This window comes from Macrobrachium nipponense, chromosome 37 (assembly GCF_015104395.2).
Source record: "Macrobrachium nipponense isolate FS-2020 chromosome 37, ASM1510439v2, whole genome shotgun sequence".
Taxonomy (NCBI): domain Eukaryota; kingdom Metazoa; phylum Arthropoda; class Malacostraca; order Decapoda; family Palaemonidae; genus Macrobrachium; species Macrobrachium nipponense.
In genome coordinates, this window is record NC_061097.1 from 28,154,173 (window position 1) to 28,174,172 (window position 20,000).

Below are 20,000 nucleotides of genomic sequence, written 5' to 3' on the forward strand. Positions count from 1 at the left end.
CGACCACTTATTACTGCCACTTATTACTGCAAGGTAGCTGGTGCTTCTTGCACAGGTTCCAGAGGAGGGCTTTTGCCACTGAATCATTCCTCTTTTTGTACTGGTTCTGTGCAAGTACCGAACATTCGCTTGCTATGTGGTTTATGGTTTCATTTTTCGTATTGCACTTCCTGCATATGGGAGAGATGTTATTTCCATCTATCGTTCTTTGAACATATCTGGTTCTAAGGACCTGATCTTGTGCCGCTGTTAGCATTCCTTCCGTTTCCTTCTTAAGTCCTCCCTGTAGACATTGCCATGTTTCATCGCTGGCCAGTTCTTTAGTCTGTCTCATGTTTTGTCCATGCATTGGTTTGTTGTGCCATTCCTCTGTTCTGTTTGTCATTCTCCTGTCTCTGTAAATTTCTGGGTTTTCGTTTACTTTTATCAGTCCTTCTTCCCATGCACCCCGGAACCACGCGTTTTCACTGGTTTTCAGCGTTCTTTGTCCAATTATATGCCACTTTTACAAATTATGTAAAAAAAAGGTGGTCTCAGTATCACGCTGTATGAACCGCAGCCCATAAAACCTTAACCACGGCCTGGTTGTGGCCTGGCCTATATCGTTGACAACGCATGATTATGGCTACCTTTAACCTTAAATAAAATCAAAGCTAGAGGGCAACAATTTGGTATGTTTGATGATTGATGATCAACATACCAATTTGAAGCCCTCTAGCCTCAGTAGTTTCTGGGGGCTGACAGAAAAAAAGTGCCGACGGACAGACAAAACCGGCACAATACTTTTCTTTTCAGAAAACTAAAAACCCAAAACACAGAAACACACAAGAATTAGGACGGAGAATGCAAACATTGTTTCTAAAGACTACTGACTAAGAAAACATTATATAAACGGGGAACAATAAATAAAATAATAGTACACAACAAATGACATGAAACACTATAAAAAGAGTACCTGGAAAGCTCCTGAACATGATATGTTAGGTGAATATTATTACAAGACTATATAAATTTAATGCCATAGTATATATATATATATATATATATATATATATATATATATATATATATATATATATATATATATATATATACTATATGAAGATAAAGGGCCCATAAATCAAATATTTCGAGCACTTCCTTCTGTGCAACGTTCAAATGAGTGTTTTATGGGCCTTTTATCTTCGCATTATACTGTTGTATTACAGTAAAAGGCATTCATACCATATAATATATCATTTCATACCATATAATATATATACAGAAGAACCTACTTCCTTATAAAAATGTTAAACGAAACGCGGACAACACACGATACTTTCCCTGTATTCCGAGGGAGTCTGCAGTAGGACATCCACTGCTGACGTTCGAGATAACCCCCGAGATCCTTCTCTGATACAGGGCATAAACTGGAAGGACAGATATTCATCCGCGTCCATGGAAAGGGTTTGTTTGGCTTTGCTTGTAGAAAGAGAGAGAGAGAGAGAGAGAGAGAGAGAGAGAGAATACTTTGGTTCGAATTCCGAGCCCTTGCTTAGGAAGAGCTCGGGATATGGCACTATCTTCTCGTTTCGATGTCTCAAAAAGGCGCCTACTAATTCTTGAAGTTTTTACACCCAGATGAAGAACACTATTCCCTTTTCAGTGTTTTCCTTTTGGAAGACTTACTGTCTACATTATCTGCTTTGCTAGACCAAGAATCATCTTTTCAAAAATCTGTTTCTTACAAAAGACAAAAAAACAAAAAAAAGAGGAAGAAGAAGAAAAAGCAAAGTATTAGTTTCGTTTTCATCATTTATGCATAGGAAGACTCGAATATCATGGGTAACACCGACATAAAAATGTTTAGACAGGATCTTAAAATAGTCTCATTTCCTTGAAAACTAAAATACAAAAAATGTCTTTCTAGAAAAACTAAAGGATATTTAAATATCTAGTATATATTATATCTATATAATTATACTATACATATATAATGCGCCTTGAAAACCCAAGTCAAAGAAAAAAAAAAAATTCTTTCCCTTGAAAACTATGAAGACGGTAAAATGCCTGCTTTCTTGTTGTATAAATTAAACTATGATATTTCATTTTACTTTAAGACAGTTGAGTTTAATTAATCATCCCAATGAACTGATGTAAGACGCTAAATGTTGCCCTCAAACCAGTCCCTATTTTTTTCGCTTTGAAATATCTAGTGCCTTGAAAACCCAAGTCAAAGAAAAAAAAAAAAATCTTTCTCTTGAAAACTATGAAGACAGTAAAATGCCTGCTTTCTTGTTCCCAGTCCTCTATTTTTCTACGCTTCGATTTATTTCTCAGTTCTTTTTTTTTTTGTATTTTATTACTTTCTACTTTACTTTTCCCCTCATACGATTTTTTTTTAACTCACTGCGCTTATTCATATAATGAATAGTGGTACCCTTATATTGAAAATCAACAGTAAACTAAAAAATGAGGGCGAGACGTTACGTACCGCCCAGAAGCCTACACCAACCTATTTTCACTCAGCATACTCGTAGAGGAGCTAGGGCTAAGAGAGGCTGACCTCGGAGTGGACGAAGGTAAGTCCCACACTAAGGACGTTAAGTACCGTCCAGAAGCTCAGAACAATATATTTTCATTTAGCATCCTACGAATATTTCGTTGAAGTTTCTGTGAATACTTAATGCATAACTGATTACTTATAACTATTGTTATTATCATTTCAGTAGACGAAACCTATTCACGTGGAGTAAGCCCACCAAAGGGGCCACTGACTTGAAATTCAAGCGAACCCACAACATCTGAGTGCATGCCACTACACTAACCCACCCCTATACAAGCTGATCAGCTGTAGTTATATAGCGATTATTAAAATGGGAATCAGAGGTCCATATGGCGTTCATCTTTTGGGATTGACACGACATGCCGCGACGCTAACAATTATACCAAAGTTGTGATTGGTACTGAATAAAGCGAAATTTCCCTTCAGTTGTGAGTTACTGACAGGAACATGTTAAGCAGTGAACAAAAATCCCATATCACTGTACATGGTGAGTGTGTAGCTGCGGCATCATCAGTCTAAAAGGTCCCATACACTGTACGACTGTATGAACGATTGTCGTTAACGACACACACACACACACACACACACACTATTCATACAGCATGAACGATCTCCGCACCGATTTCAGTCAGAACAAAGATTTTGTCTCGGGAAAACATGGCATCATCTCTAGAAGAGACGAGCGCGATAACTTCATATCGCCAGACAAACACATACTACATTGAGCGACCTGTGTATGACTGACACAAGTCGCAAGCCAGCAACCTGGTCGTGGCAGATTCCCGCTGAGATCGTTCAGACACGAAGCTCCGCCCACTTTTGCATTCAAACATGCCCATACACAATGTAGGGAAAACGGACAATGAGAGAAGGGCAAAGCTCTTCTTACGTCACTGACCAGTATCCTATCTAATTCACCAAGCTGCGGTTTATGACAGGAATGTACCATTCATTAGCATGAACACTCCTCAGTTAATTGTGAAATCAAAAATACTTCCAAGATCTCGAATATCCGAGTTTAGACGTCAGTTTAGAAGCTGCAAAGGTGAAATATAGGCTGTTTATTTTAACAGTTTAAATAATAAAGTTTCACGTGTTCTAAGAGAACTAAAAGATTCTAACAGTTACAAACGCTTGAATTGAACCCGCTTGAGTTGAATAGAGAACTGAGACCAAAGGCCAAGCACTGGTACCTATGAGGTCATTCAGCTATGAAACATAGACTATAAAAGGTTTAAAAAGTGCAACAGGAGGAAAACCTAGCAGCTGCTCTGAATTAATCGTTTAGAGAGGGTGGAAAGTAAAGTGGAAGAAAGAGAATATGGAAGGAGGTAGAGTTAAAGGAAGGAAAGGGGTTCCACTGATGGCCCAACACCCCTACGGGAACAAACGCTCGAATGATTCAGTTTATTTTCTTTGCGAATGAGCTTAAAAAGAAAAAAAAACAAGACTCTCAACTGCAAAACAAGTTGTCAGTACAATAAAACCCAACGGAAGCTGTTAAAGCAATTCAAATGAAGAACTCATTGTGGAAGCAATAGGTAGCGTATGCATTTATGCAGATCATCTCGATGAACAAATGGGAAAAGGAAATGCGAGGATCCAGCGCTTCCCTTTCCAGCGATCTGAAAATAAACAGCGAGAAAATAACACAGAACGGAAATAAGACTTATCTTTTCCCCGACAAACAAAAAGTGGATAAAAGAATCCATTAATATTATATTATCCCTCTCATTCTCAGAAAGAAGACAAAAGACGGACGAAATCTTGTTATGCCATCTCGACACGATTTCAGAGAACAAAGAAAAGGACACACACATACACACACACACACACACACACACACACACACCACACATCATATATATATATATATATATATATATATATATATATATATATAATATATCTATATATATAGAGATATAGGTATATAATACTAGATATAATATATATAATAGATAGATATAGATATAGATATAATATATTGTGTGTGTGTGTATATATATATATATATAGATTATAATATATATATATATATATATATATATATATATGTATATATATAGGATATATAATATATAATATATCTATATATATATATATATGGGTGTGTGTGTGTATATATCTATATATATATATATATATTATATATATTATTTTATATATCTAGTCCTATATATTAATATTGTATATATATTTGTATGTGATGTATATATAGATATATTAATATATATATATATATATATTCTTATTTATATATATATATAATATATATAGGATAATATTATATATATATTATATGTATAGATATATAATATATAATTATATAATATAATATATATATATATATTAATAATATATATATATATATAATATATATATATATATATTGTCCTATATATATAATATATATATACTATAGATATATATGTCCTCGTCCTCCAATATAATCTATATATATTATATATATATATATTACTATATATACATATATAGAGAGAGAGAGAGAGAGAGAGAGAGAGAGAGAGAGCAACCGTGGTATATGAAACTCAAAAGCTGATAACAAATGTCCTATTTCTAAAAACAAAGCCAAAATCTCATTCCCCAATACACGACATTTGATAAGGCATCACTCCTTCCAACCAGCTGCACGACCCTTCTTTCTTTCTTTCGCAGGACGAGAAGAACCAGATCCTGACCACCAACTGCTGGCTGACGCAGGTGTGGACGGATGCCCACCTGACGTGGAACGCCTCCGATTTCGGGGGTGTGCGTGTCATTAGAGTCCCTTACCACAGAGTCTGGAAACCGGACATAATCCTATACAACAAGTAAGTAGTGAGTTAGTTTGCGAGTGTCATCTAGAATGAGTGTCTCCACAGAATGTACAAAAGAAGTCGCTGATGCGGTCGACATTTATTTCTTAAGTTTAGGATAAAATCAGAATACTTCGAAAGCATGAGCAGTTTCATATACTATATATATATCTATATATATATATATATATATATATATATATATATATATATATATATATACATAAAATGTTCTCGTGCACTTTCTTGGTCGCACTTTTCTCATTCCTCTGAAAATTTGTAAGCATACTCCTTTCCCTCGGTTACGAGTTCCCCGTTGGACGAGTGGGTTACGCGCTCGCCTACAGTAGTCGCAAGTTTGATTCCCCACTCTGCCAACGTGAAATCGGAGAAATTGATTTCTGGTGATTAGAAATTCATTTCTCGATCCCACAATAAGCTGTAGGTCCCGTTGCTAGGTAACCAGTTGGTTCCTAGCCACGTACAAAATAATCTAATCCTTTGGGCTCAGCCCTAGGAGAGCAATTAATCAGCTCAGAGGTCTGGTTATACTAAGATATACCTAACCTCCCTCGGTTATTGTCCTCCATTCTCTCCTTATAACCGAACCGCCTCAAAAGTAATAGATAGGGTAAACAACCGAGTGGACTAGCAGCGGCCACCTTAACCAGGTTCGGACCCACCTTCAGAAAACGTATTTTAACATGTCCTGACACCGAAGATGGGCACCACTCACGAGTCATAGGTCGTGGGAGCAACACCTCGAGACATGAGACTCGTGACTGGTGGCCATCTCCGGTGTCCGGACATGTTTAAGTACTTTTTCTGAAGGTGGGTCCAAACACGTTTAATGTGGCCGCAGCTAGTCCACCCGATTGTTTACCCTACATCCTTTCACCTCGCTAACCTTTTTACAGTAACCTCTTAGTGACCCACTTTAATGCCACAAGGAAGAGATTTGTCCGAGGACAGTATTTAGAAAATACACATTTTCTATTTACTTTGTTTCAGATTGTTTTATCACAGAAGACTTGCATTAAGGAGTAAGGTGTGGTTAACTTAAATATGAATTGGTTAGTGGATAATTTAAGTTCGAGAGACAGCGATGTTACGGCTCTACTAGTAATGACTGACAATTTCCACTAAGGAACAATATTACAATATCAATAATCTGATTAAAAAATTTGCCACAGTAAATATATTTTGTAACTACTATGTATACAATGCATGGCCACGAAAAGGCGATTATTTACACGTGTAACGCGAGAACATTTATATTTCCCGCCATATGTCCATGAAACGTAGTATACTTGATTATTCCGTGAAGTATTCCTCCGAATTTTAATTAAGGTAGACTGCGCCATATCCAGCAGCAGAGCCATGCAATCCTCTCCATTGTCTATTGACTCGTTTTTTCCCTCTAATACCAATTTCAGCGCAGACTCGCAATACAGCTCGGCCACCATCAACACCAACGTTATCGTCAGTTCGTCGGGATCTGTGACATGGCTCTCACACGGCATATACAGATCGTCGTGCGATATGAATGTCGAGCACTTCCCTTTTGATATCCAATTCTGCAAGCTGAAGTGGGCATCGTGGACGTACGATGGTCACCAGGTAAGGGCGCTATCTGAGTTGAGAGACGCTGAGAGAGAGGGAGGGAAACTGACAAAAATATGGAATAGATCCACACGTAGATTTCGACATATAAACCTTTTCAATAACTAATGATTGCAACCATCGTTAACTCCAACATGTAAGGGTCTCTGATACTTTTTTTAACAGAACTCTTGTCATTCTAGCTTCCTTTCTTCAATCTTGGTGTCCAACCTCTTTAATTAACTATTACTTCTCGGCGAAACCCATTTTCCTTCCAGTTTCATCTAAATACCCTTCCATTTCTTCTTTAATTTCTAGTTCTCTGTTTCTTGCTGTTCAACCACTCCAACTCCCCCTTTTCACTGTCTGAAGCCCTGAATGGTAGAAAGTGCCCCAGTGATTGGTTCGACAGCCTGAATTTCAGAAAATCAAACCTTCACTAAATAAGGTTTACTGAGTTAACCAAAAATTACATCGGATCAGTTACCTACAGTTTTTCATAGTTTTTTTATTTTTATGTTCGACATCATCTCAGTTACATTCAGTATTTCAGTTTTCTTGATGTTCAACAGCATCAACTACATCAACTACAAAAGTCTGCTTTCTGTTCTACTTCTGTAGTTCCTAATTCACTTCTTGACCAACATCTTGATACTCGACTCGCCAGATATCCTTCATCCTGCTCTCCTGATTCGTCACGCCCTGGGGATGCAATCCTTTGAAACTCTCATCTCAGTATTGCCAAATGCAGGCTGACATACCCTTCTTGGAATTTCAACCACAAGTCTTTTCTCTCAATTCTTTTGCCTCAGAATTGGTTGTATTTTCATTTTAGTTTCCTTGATGAAAATGCAGAGCAAAAATTAATTTATAGACAAATCAAATTTTCTACATATATTTCACTGCAAATTTAAGTCCCTCTTCTATTTCAGTTTCACTGCAAATTTAAGTCCCTCTTCTATTTCAGTTTCACTGCATTTCATAGTCCTCTTCTATTTCATTTCACTGGTTTCCACTTTGCAAATTTAAGTCCTCTTCTATTTCAGTTCAGGTTCAACCCTGCAAATTTATTTAAGTCCCTCTTCTATTTCAGTTTCACTGCAAATTTAAGTCCCTCTTCTATTTCAGTTTCACTGCAAATTCAAGTCCCTCTTCTATTTCAGTTTCACTGCAAATTCAAGTCCCTCTTCTATTTCAGTTTCACTGCAAATTTATTTAAGTCCCTCTTCTATTTCAGTTTCACTGCAAATTCAGTTTCACTCAAATTTAATTAAGTCTCTTCTATTTCAGTTTCCAAACCCTGCAATTTTAAAGTCCCTCCTTCTATTTCAGTTTTCACTGCAAATTCAAGTCCCTCTTCTATTTCAGTTTCACTGTAAATTCAAGTCCCTCTTCTATTTCAGTTTCACTGCAAATTTATTTAAGTCCCTCTTCTATTCCAGTTTCACTGCAAATTTAAGTCCCTCTTCTATTTCAGTTTCACTGCAAATTCAAGTCCCTCTTCTATTTCAGTTTCACTGCAAATTTAAGTCATTATTCTATTTCAGTTTACGTGGTGTTTTACCAGGCCAAGGTATTTGAAGTTCTCGACAGTGTCTGATTCCATATTTCTGTACATGATATTTTCCAGCAGCGTATCCTACGCTTGCTAGCTGATTTCCAGGCCAAATTGATATGCAGCTACCCACCAGCATCTTAAGGGCTTTCATCACCCACATCTAAGTATTTATTATACGTCAGTCTGCCGCATATTGGTTCATCATGGTGGATGCTCTTTCCTTGCTGCGCCATACTAATTAACCGTGATAACACCAAGGTAGATGTCTTGATAATGAACTATACAACCATGATAACACCTAGACGGGAGATGTCTTAATAATGAACTATACAAAAGTAAACATTTCGCCGGAGGACGACGCAATAGACTTTTCTATACAGCTTGTATAATTAAGGCCACCGAAAATAGATCATCTTTCGATGGTCTCGGTATCATGCTATATGAACCGCCTGTGTTGCTGCGTTGTCAGAGGTACGATCATGGTTAACTTTAAGCTTAAATAAAATCAAAACTACAGAGGCTAGAAAGCTGCAATTTGGTATGTTTCATCATTGGAGAGTGGATAATCAACATACCAATTCGCAACCCTCTAGCCACAGTAGTGTATTAAGAGCTGAGGCGGACAGAAATGGTACGTACGGACAGACAAAGCTGACACATACTAATACTAAATATGATGAGAGCAAGACAGATTGAATAAAAAGGAGCTCACCAGGCAACAATAAAAGCCGTCCTGTAAATCAGAAGGCAGAAATTATACACCTGGGTTAGGAAGATGGTTTTCTAATACCATTTCTCAAAGAAGGAAATAGATATTTGTAGACTAAATGTGCAATGAAGGAATGTGCATAACTATATGTTAGGTAATGATGAAACGTAAATTTGGATAAACATGGAGTGACAGGGACTAGTTTGGAGATGTTTGTTTAAAAGAAGCTTGGTTGCATGAATTCTCTTGATAAAGTCATTGCGTGGGAAAAGGTAAAAATAAAGGTTAGATATGGTTTAGCGAGCAAATTTCAAAGACCTGAGATCAGCTGCAGTTATTTAAAAGGTTACAGAAATGCATATGACTGCATATCAAGAATGGTATTGCAAAGTTTGGAATTTGTATGAAAATCGAGGCATGTGAAAATTTTGGCTGTATGTTTCTACGTTGCTTTTATAAAAAAAAAACATTTTTGTGTTTTTATGACCCGTCTAATATAACATCAGAATATTTACATACCTGCCAGTAAATCCAGTGCCCTCCATTTCATCATCACCAAATTCAGGGCTAAATATACGTAACGCTTTCAATAAAATAGATGAGAAGACTGATTTTTTTGCATTATTACTGCAGACAGAACAAATGTACACTGTAAAAAATTTTCCGTTGAAAAAATGGTAAAAATCCTGGCAGTAATGTTGCCAGGCATTTACCGTTAAAAAAACGGGTCCCATAATTTTTAATGTATCGTATTTTCTCCCGTATTTGCGAAAGTACCGCATAAAATTTTAACCGTAAAATTTACGGTTTTACCGTTAAGTTAACCCATAACAGAACGTATAATTTACAGTTAATATTTTTACGGGATTTTCTCATATATGGGTGAAATTACATATATACAGGGTGGGGCAAATCAAATGCCCGAGTTTTGATAGGCTATTAGGAAAAGTAAAACAATACTTACAGAATTATTTGTTGTTTTATTCGAATCAGTATACAATGCAGTTTGTGTGATCACTTTTTGAAGATGGCATCAGGAAGATGGTGGCCATCTGTAGCGATGAACTGTTGAAGGCGATGTGTGAAGTTTTCAGCTGCTCTTCGGCACATCTCACTTTCGGCCACACAGTTTGGACGGATGGATGGATTATGGAATTTAGGGCATAGCCCAAGCACTGGGACCTATAAGATCATTCAGCGCTGAAATGAAAGCATGGCTAGATGGAAAAGTGAGAAATGAAAGCCACACAGTTTGGAAGAATTGAAGATGCGAATCCGGGAGGAAATCGCTACAATACTCCTCGAGATGTGCCGAAGAGCAGCCGAAAACTTCAGACATCGCCTTCAACCGTGCATCGCTACAGACGCCACCATCTTCCTGATGCCATCTTCAAAAAGTGATCACACAAACAGCATTGTACACTGATTCGAATAAAACAAATAATTCTGTAAGTATTGTTTTGCTTTTCCTAATAGCCGATCAAAACTCGGGCATTTGATTTGCCCCACCCTGTATATCACTGCACTACACAACCCCACCCGCCAAAACTTTGGAGTGGCTAATTTAAGAAAAAAACACATCAAGGGTTGAAAAAATAATACTAAAAACATTTTTCATACCTTCCTTGTGGGGCCACATTTATAAAACATTTGTAAATTTTACCAATAGTCACTTATACATGTTTTTTTAAATTTATTTTTTGTAAAATTAGGATTACATCTCATACAATATCAAAACAGATAAAAACTAAAATTGGTAACAAATCCTATACATGTAACATATTTATGTAAATTTATTTGACATAGAGTATACAGTAACTTTTTGGGATTTATACATGATTTTTCTAATATTTCTTTGAATTTAATGTTAATATTTCTTTGCATTTTATGTTACAATTGAAATAGTAACCTAAAATTCCTTGTGCAGTTCATATATCCAATTGGAGAAAATAATGAGAAGAGTAACTTTCAAAAAACTTTATACTCGAAAAACAGATTTATAATTTTTTTAACACAAAATTTAACATTAATTATTTATACAGAAGAGTGTGAATGCTTTTTCACTCCTTATTCCATAAGCTCATTGAACTTTAATATTCTTTGATGGGTGTGTGCCACTTTTTTCTTTGTTCTGGTATTTTTTGTCCCTTTTTCTGCATTTATTTTGAAGAAACACCTGTAAAAATGACAAGATATATGAACAATGGTAAAAATATTGTAAAACAACTGCTGACCACCACACATATTACAAAGTTACAGTACATGGACATTTAAATATAAATTACTTCCCTGATATTCTTAAATAAAAATAAAAAAACTCAAGTAACTTATTACAACAGCTTACCTCTGCATAAATTCCATTGTGACTGAAGCTTCTGATGGGTAATAAATATCGAATATGCAAAATGCTGCGAGAACCATGGCCATCGCAGCAACAAGTGAAGTCAAGTCTGAGTTGAAGAATCTTCCATCAATTGCAACTATGAAGCGGATAGCCTGGAGCACCGATGTTCCTGAAATTACTGTAACAATAGAATTTTGTAGTAGCATGTGTGGTGGGAATAGAAAGCATGAATTGGATGAGAAAACAGAGGAAAATGCCAATCTATATATATTATTTAAGTGAAGCATTGTTTATTGCAAAAACTGCCTAGAAAAAAAATATTTTGACAGTGGGTGACAATTAGAAGGCCAAACACTAACAACTGGTAGGAAGAGTAACTGATATTACATAAAAAAAATTATGGATTTTACCAGACAGGACAGTTTATGGATACATCATGCATTAGAATGCAGATTAACAAATTATAAGGTCCCTGCAATTAAGTTGCAGAATTCAAGTACTAATCATTGCACACATACAATAGTACATTCATACTATGAAAGGCAAAAATTTTGAGTTATATAGCATGGAAATAGGAATAGGGAAGTTTAAAGGTAGTAATAGTGTGCAAATAAAGACAGTCCTGAAAATAGTATATTAGGAACAGCAGCATGAAAAGTTGAGATGTGGAATTAGAAAGGATCATATGGAGCATCACAAACAACAAAGAAAGGTATAAACTTTGAAATAAAATAAAGCATAAAGGTGGTTTCAAATTGAGAGATTCAGAGCATAACCATGCAATGATAAGAAATCTTACTATAATGTATTAAGAGTATAGGAATGATCAGATTTAGTCACATGCAATCCTACTTATATAGAGTATATATTCAATAATTATATGATTTAATGATTTAGATAAAAAAAAACCTTCCCCAATTTTGCAAAATTCAAGCAGGCCTAGGATCTACCATTGTTAAAGAAAAAGTTATCACATTATTTACATAACTACTTTAAAACTAATGATTCTTCCAGAATGACATTGAGTATTTTTTTTAATTTTGCTCACAGCCTTCAAGTGGGCATGAAATACACATACTAATCCCATTTCTGTGTAGCCTATAGTGATTGAAATATGAAACAAATGATGGCAGAGAGTTATTACAGATACTGAAGTTATACATCTCTGGAATGAATTGAAGCTCCTAGTATGTAAGAAGAAGAATCTAGCCTATGAAGTAATTTATGTAACCCAAGCTATTGTTTTCGCTGGCATAGGCTAATACTTATAATATAATCAACATTAAGCTAGTCATAAAAGATCTTGTTAAGTTCTCTCTCAACTTATAACCCTCCTGCAAACTGGTTTTCTCTTTAAATAGCCAAGACTATTTTGCTTGATATTCAGCCACGCTGATTTTAAGCTAATATCAGGATATTCCTTTAAAAAAAGGTTGCCACTCTGCTTTGTTATTCTACAACCTATGGTAGGTTAATACCACTCAAGGGTATAGGCTACATAAGACTGAACCGGAATATAGCCTTTACAAAGTCTAGAATACTATTTTTGCACTTAGTTCTTTTTAAGTCTTTTCAAGTCTAATACTTGGTATTACTTCATTATAAATAAAAAAACATATTATGATTAATTATTCACACCTAAATGTATAGGCTATATAGAAACTCAGCATGTTTCATCCTTAGTCAGGCTATTACTTTGGATTCATGTATCATCCTTGTCATGCTATTACTTAGTCGACCCAGAGTGTTGTTTATAGTAGGTATCTAGTGCAGCTTAGATCTACCAGATCACATAAGTTCTCAAGTTATATAACACAATTACTTGCTATGTACCCATACAGTTAGGCTAGTGACTCCGACAGAAGAAAGGCTGCTATTTTCACCCGGTCTGGTTTAGCCTAGGGTAGACAACCAAGAGGACTAGCTGTGGCCACCTTAACCATCTTAGGACCACCTTCAGAAAAAGTACTTTACCACGTCCTGACACTGGAGATGGGCACAAGTCACGATCAACGGTCGTGAAGCAACACCTCGAGACATGAGACTCGTGACTGGTGCCCATCTCCTGTGTCAGGGCGTGTTAAAGTACTTTTCCTGAAGGTGGGTCCATACACGGTTAAGGTGGCCGCAGCTAGTCCACTCGGTTGTTTACCCTATAGGTATATGGTCAAGGTTAACAATCTATGCTAATGGGATTTTTATCAAAAGTTTACCACATAGCTTCACAAAACAATGTACGGTAATTGTACTTACTAGTCCTGGATTATTTATTGCCATCTAATTATACAGATTGTATTATGGGGGAAATACTCGTCCCGCGAGCCGTCGACGGAGGCAGGGTCCATACATAATAGTCCTAATCTAATTATAGGCCGCAACTACAGTAAAGTTTTATCATATAAAATACAAAAGCATACAACTGGTCTTAAAACTCACCTGATGCTGTTCACAACTTCACTCTTCGTAACAGTAGAAGAAACCACAAGAAGACATCTCTGGGGAGCTGAAGGGATTTTCGTTGTTTTCAAGTGTTTTGGCGCCTCCGCCCGCCAGAAATGAAAACACACGCATTGCGAAATGTGTATCTGATCGGGATAATCGTAGTATATATGATGTTTTTGGTCCTTTCAATATACAGTGGAATTTTTTTTTTTTTTGCCTGTTTCATAAAACGTAATGTTGGAAATGGTAAATGTACAAGTATATTATTATATTAATACACTAATAATTCTGTAGTTACGTGGGATGGTAGCGGATGGCAACTTCATATGGACAGATGTCAATGCGACAATAATAAAACTAATAACTTCTATAATATTGTATTTTTAATGATTTAGTAGAAAATCTTAAGCTTTTAATGTTTCATATATGCTTAGTCTTAACATTTAACACAATTCTGTCAGAAAATATTTAAGTTATATGAACCGTTATGATAAGGACTATACCTCAAATACGGGCCTGCCCGCGTAATTTCGGGTAGGAGGTCTTATAGCAATGGTATTACGGTAAATGACCCGTAAAAGATAATAACAATTTACGATAAAACGGATGGCCACCCGTTTTCTGAAATACGGCTGGAAACCATATATTTTTACGGTAATTTTCTGATTAAAACTACAGGTTTTTTTAACAGTGTACAAATGCGGAAATATTGATCCGTTGCCTGTTTGCACTAAACTTGAGCCAAATATTACCTGTATGTATTCTGCAGTCCGAAACAGGCTACAATCACTTTCCATCGACACAGTAAATTCTATTGATGGAACCAATAATTCATTTAATCTATCAACAAAAGTGTTTACATTGTCGCTTCCATCCAGAATATGCATGATGCCGTTAATTCAAACCACGTTACATTTGCAGGGGTAACTATGCTAAAATATTGTGTACAAACTATTAAATGTACAGATTTCTATTTTTAATGATGGTGAAAGATGATTACCCTTAGCTATACGAAATAATATTGATCATTACAATACGAATTTTCAATCTTTCAATCTTTGGTTGAACCAATTCTTTATAAAATACTGGAAACTCCGTCTTTAATGTAGGGTATCAGGAAAAAAAAAAAGATCTCACATATGGTTAGCCTTACGTCTGGATTAACCTTCCATCAAAATCCACAACAGTGAAAACAAGACTAATCAGCTCACTAATTTATTTATCAATCAATGTCACTCACTGTATCAGAATCTGTTGAGTTACTTACTAATGGATTCATTATTTCAAAAAGATGTTCAGATAAAAGCATCGAACAGAAATAACAAAAATAATTATTAGGGTTGTGGAACATTTTTTGTTAAGTATTTTTATGAATCCAAACATAACTCTTAATGTTGCAATTATCATAAACAAAGATTTACTGTTAATTTTTCATCAAAAATAATCGTTTGTAATCAGCTGTTCTTCGACTATTCAAGAAAAACAAAAAAACAAAAACAATCCCTAAAGATTAGTTCCCGTGTTTTACGATTGTTAGCGGCCGAATCATTACGATATATATAACTATATATATAACTATATATATATATATATATATATATATATATATATATATATATATATATAATATATGTATATATATATATATATATATATATATATATATATATATATCGTAATGATTCGGGCAGTAACAATCGTAAAACACGGTAACTTATCTTTTTTTTTTTTTTTTTTTTTTAACCGTCGAAGAACAGCTGATTACAAACGATAATTATTTTTTATGAAAGATTATCAGGAAATCTTTGTTTTTATATATATACATGTATGTATATATATACATATATATATATATATATATATATATATATATATATATATATATATATATATATATAAACGGAGCCCCCTGTCTCCGTTATTCATTTTGGAAGTGAAAGCCATAGCAGCAGGTAAACTGGGTTTGGTAACACTTTCTTTTCCTCCGACAGCCAACACTCTTTCTTCTCTCTCTCTCGTCTCTCTCTCTCTCTCTCAATATCCTCCTCTCTCACTCTCTTCGTCTCCTCTCTCTCTCAATATAACCCCTCCATTTCATTAGGTCATCAAATCAGTCGTGAACTTACAAAAATATACATTTATATAAGGAGCAAAGTATTAATTGAATAACTCAGATTCTTACAGGATGATTAAATGGAATGATAACTCAAAGTTCAAATAACTCAGATAACCCCCCGGTAATTAACAGTCTATACAGTAATTAGTCATCACCATTTCCACTCTTCTCCAGAATATAGTTCCCTCTACTAGAACCACCTATTAGAAGAACAGGAGAACAAACTGTAAGCATACACAATTGTAAATACAAAGTAAAAAGATTAAATGAAACAGAATATCTTTACAAAATATCAAAAATGCAGTCAAGCCACCCCTTTGGCTAAAATAGATATAAATACACTCACCCATTGCAGCCTCGAATCTCCAAGCACTTAAACAGAAACACGTTGGCAGAGCCATCCCAGCTCTTTCTCTCCCCGTAAGAGACTCTATGGTTCTAGCTAATTACATGCTATTATGAACGGACATAGCTCGTACAGATGCACGAATTCGCACCCATCGTTCACGCCCTGAAACTGCCAGAAACCAGTTTCAAAGTCACCTCTGACGAACCGCCCTTCTCGACAGACGAGCTTTGACCTGCTTAGGTAAGGATTTTAATGTCACACCATCCAACAAGACATATCAGCATTCCTAAGCTGAGATGTTCTCTGTCTCCATGGGAAGCTAAAAACGATGATTCCCAATTTCTGAGGAATGTCAAAGCACGTGACATACAACAATGTCTCATACATATCATATCCTATTATATTATCAGTCTTTATATGTTACATTATATATATATATATATATATATATATATATATATATATATATATATATATATATATATATATATATGATGTATATATATATGGGTATGAGCATAAATGGTTACCAACTTCAACCTACAGCAATAATGACACTACAGAGCACTGGAATACTAACACATGTAGCAACCCTCCTCTTAACAGGAAATGGCTAACAAATAAATAATAAAAGCGTAATTAAACGCTTTTTATCATGGATGTTAGTCTCCCGTTTTCTGTAAAAGAAAACTATTGAGATGGCTTTGTCTGTCCATTCGCACTTTTTCTGTCCGCCCTCAGATCTAAAAGACTACTGAGGCTAGAGGGCTGCAAATTGGTATGTTGATTATCCAACATCCAACCATCAAACATATCAAATTGCAGCCCTCTAGTCGCAGTAGTTTTTATTTTATTAAACGTTAAAGTTAGCCATGATCGTGCGTCTGGCAACACTACAGGACCGTGGTTAAAATTTCGTAGGTTGCGGCTCATACAGCTATTTTCGATGGCCTCGATTATTATACGCTGCACAGAAAACTCGACTGCGCCGATGAAACTTGGGCTCATTTTTTAAACTTGCTGGTCTATTATTTTCTCTCCCATCTGCGATTCGTCATTTCAAAGCAGCGACCAATTTTCTCGCAGTAACGCGCGCGACATATACATACATACATACATACATCCTTTCCCCACACTCCATTTCCTTAACGAGTAAAAAGACTCTCATGTAGAAACTTTGGTTCTTCTCCTCCTCTCACTCCTCAGCTAGACCTCATCAAGCAGATGGACGACGGAGATACCTCCAACTACCAGAGCAACGGAGAGTTCGACCTGATGGAGTTCTCCGCCACCAGGAACATCACGTATTATTCTTGTTGTCCAGAGCCCTACCCTGACATCACCTACACCATCAAGATCAGAAGAAGACCCATGTTCTATGTCTTCAACTTAATTCTGCCGTGCGTTCTCATCAACGGCATTGGTAAGTATTTTATATATATATATATATATATATATATCATATATATGGTATGTATGTATATGGTATATATATATATATATATAATATATATATATATATGTATGTATATGGTATATATATATTATATATATATTATATTATATATATATTATATACTATATAATATATTTATATATCTATATACATAAGTATGTATATGTATATATATACATACACGGACAATTATTTATCACCTTCATTTTATAACTTGTTTCGGTACCTTTCCCATTGAATACTTTGATATCACATTTTAACACAATGAGGAATAGTCTATTTTAGTTCAGTTTAAATACAGACCATTACACGTAATTTCATAAGAGCTCTATTTAACGGATCATTCATCAAATCTTGCGTGGCACAGTGCAATAATGGCACTTTATTTCATCACCAACTTCTGATATCACGGTTTTTAATAAAATGATTAGGATGTTCAAATGTGAATGTAACTAGTAGCACCATTTTCTCCTTAACGCTAATTTTTTAATAACTTCCACGCATTTTCACGGGTTTCCGTCTCTTTAACTCCTCTTATATACTATGTAAAAATAAATATAAATAAATTCAGCCTCTTAATTCTTTTGCATTTAACATTCACCTATCACTTCCATAAAGGAGAGGTGGCTTAACATGCTCTCCATACTTTTGCTTCTCAACATCTTTTGCATATACCCTAATACTCTCTTTGTTTACCTATTTTGTGGCACCTAGTCTTTAATCTTATCATCATCTATTTCCATTACTCCAAACAAATCAACACATCCCAATCTTCCATCACCTTCTTTTGCTCATAACCTTTCTTTTGCTTAAATTTACCTTTAAATGTCTCATTCAAAACCTACAAACTCCTTTGCTATTATCTGCAGCTTCTCTTCACTATCTTCAATCAAAACTGTATCATCAGCAACCCTTCCATGACCTCCATCCCCAACCCCCACCCTACCCATTTTTTTTTCCCTCGCAGCTTTCAGCAACATCTGATGTCCTTTCTGTGACTTCTAAAATCACTCCACCTACAATCTTAAACTTCTTTTCGGACACCACAAACCACTGGTTCAGATCCATTTTTGAACCAAACAAGTGGCTATTATATACACGTTCTAATATTTGTTGTCACTCCCTCGAAACATCATCTGATACTGCTTGAACATCCCTTCACGCTGCATTTTATATATCTATGTTTATGAAATTATACTGTTTTTTCCTAGTATACTAAATAATCTCATTCCATAATTATAATAACTACAGCCGCCTACGTCAACCCTTACACAATATAATTACTCATATCATTTTTTTGGCCTAGATTCACCCTGAACATTTTGACGGGCCACCCAGTCACGTATTCACAACTCTAGGGCTTCTAAAACCAGTCAAACTACCAACGACTTTCCTCTCCTTTAACTACTTAGTTATCAATTTTACATCGTGAATTACCGACAGCATTCTCAGATTTATGTTAACCCCGCCCCCTTGCATCATACAGATCCGCCTTGCTTAAAAGCCAATATATTCAATAAATCTTCAAAACACAGGCGTCTGGAACAGGACTTCTTTCTAACCCAAGAGTGTTTCTCCATTTGCATTTTCTTCTGGGCGCATATCTCCGAGTTGGCCCTTCTCTTGCATCTATTCCCCCTTAAGAAACTAATCCTTATAACCCCGCAAATATCTGTTCAGATTTACAATATCAGTTCATATTATACACATCTTCGCTAAGTTTGCCCTTGACTGCCATTCTCATCCTTTTACATGCTGATAAATCCTGGTTGTAGACATTCGCCTTTTGTTATGTGCTAGGAACCGCTGTAGCGTTGCACTCTGTAGTAAGACATTTTCTCGTACTAAAAGGAAGTCTGACATCCCGTTCTCATCCCCGACTGAAAAGAAAAATTCTGCTCCGATAAAGTTCTCTCTGCAACTTCTTTAAGTGCAGCGTTTCACTTTCTTGCTTTCGTTTCTTCTTTCTTTCGCCCGTCACGGCCTTTGCTTTCATATATATATATATATATATATATATATATATATATATATATATATATTATATATATATGGATATG

At 35.4% G+C, this 20,000-nt stretch overlaps 1 protein-coding gene across 1 annotated transcript in view; it reads left to right on the plus strand.

Moving 5' to 3' along the window:
* The window catches only part of LOC135209331 (neuronal acetylcholine receptor subunit alpha-10-like), a 42,374-nt gene that overhangs the window by 21,803 nt on the left and 571 nt on the right, over positions 1-20,000 (plus strand). Inside the window, exons 2-4 of the mRNA XM_064242032.1 lie at positions 5,225-5,379; positions 6,801-6,984; positions 17,691-17,907. Coding sequence (XP_064098102.1) covers positions 5,225-5,379; positions 6,801-6,984; positions 17,691-17,907 — 556 coding nt within the window. The remainder of the gene's footprint in view (positions 1-5,224; positions 5,380-6,800; positions 6,985-17,690; positions 17,908-20,000) is intronic.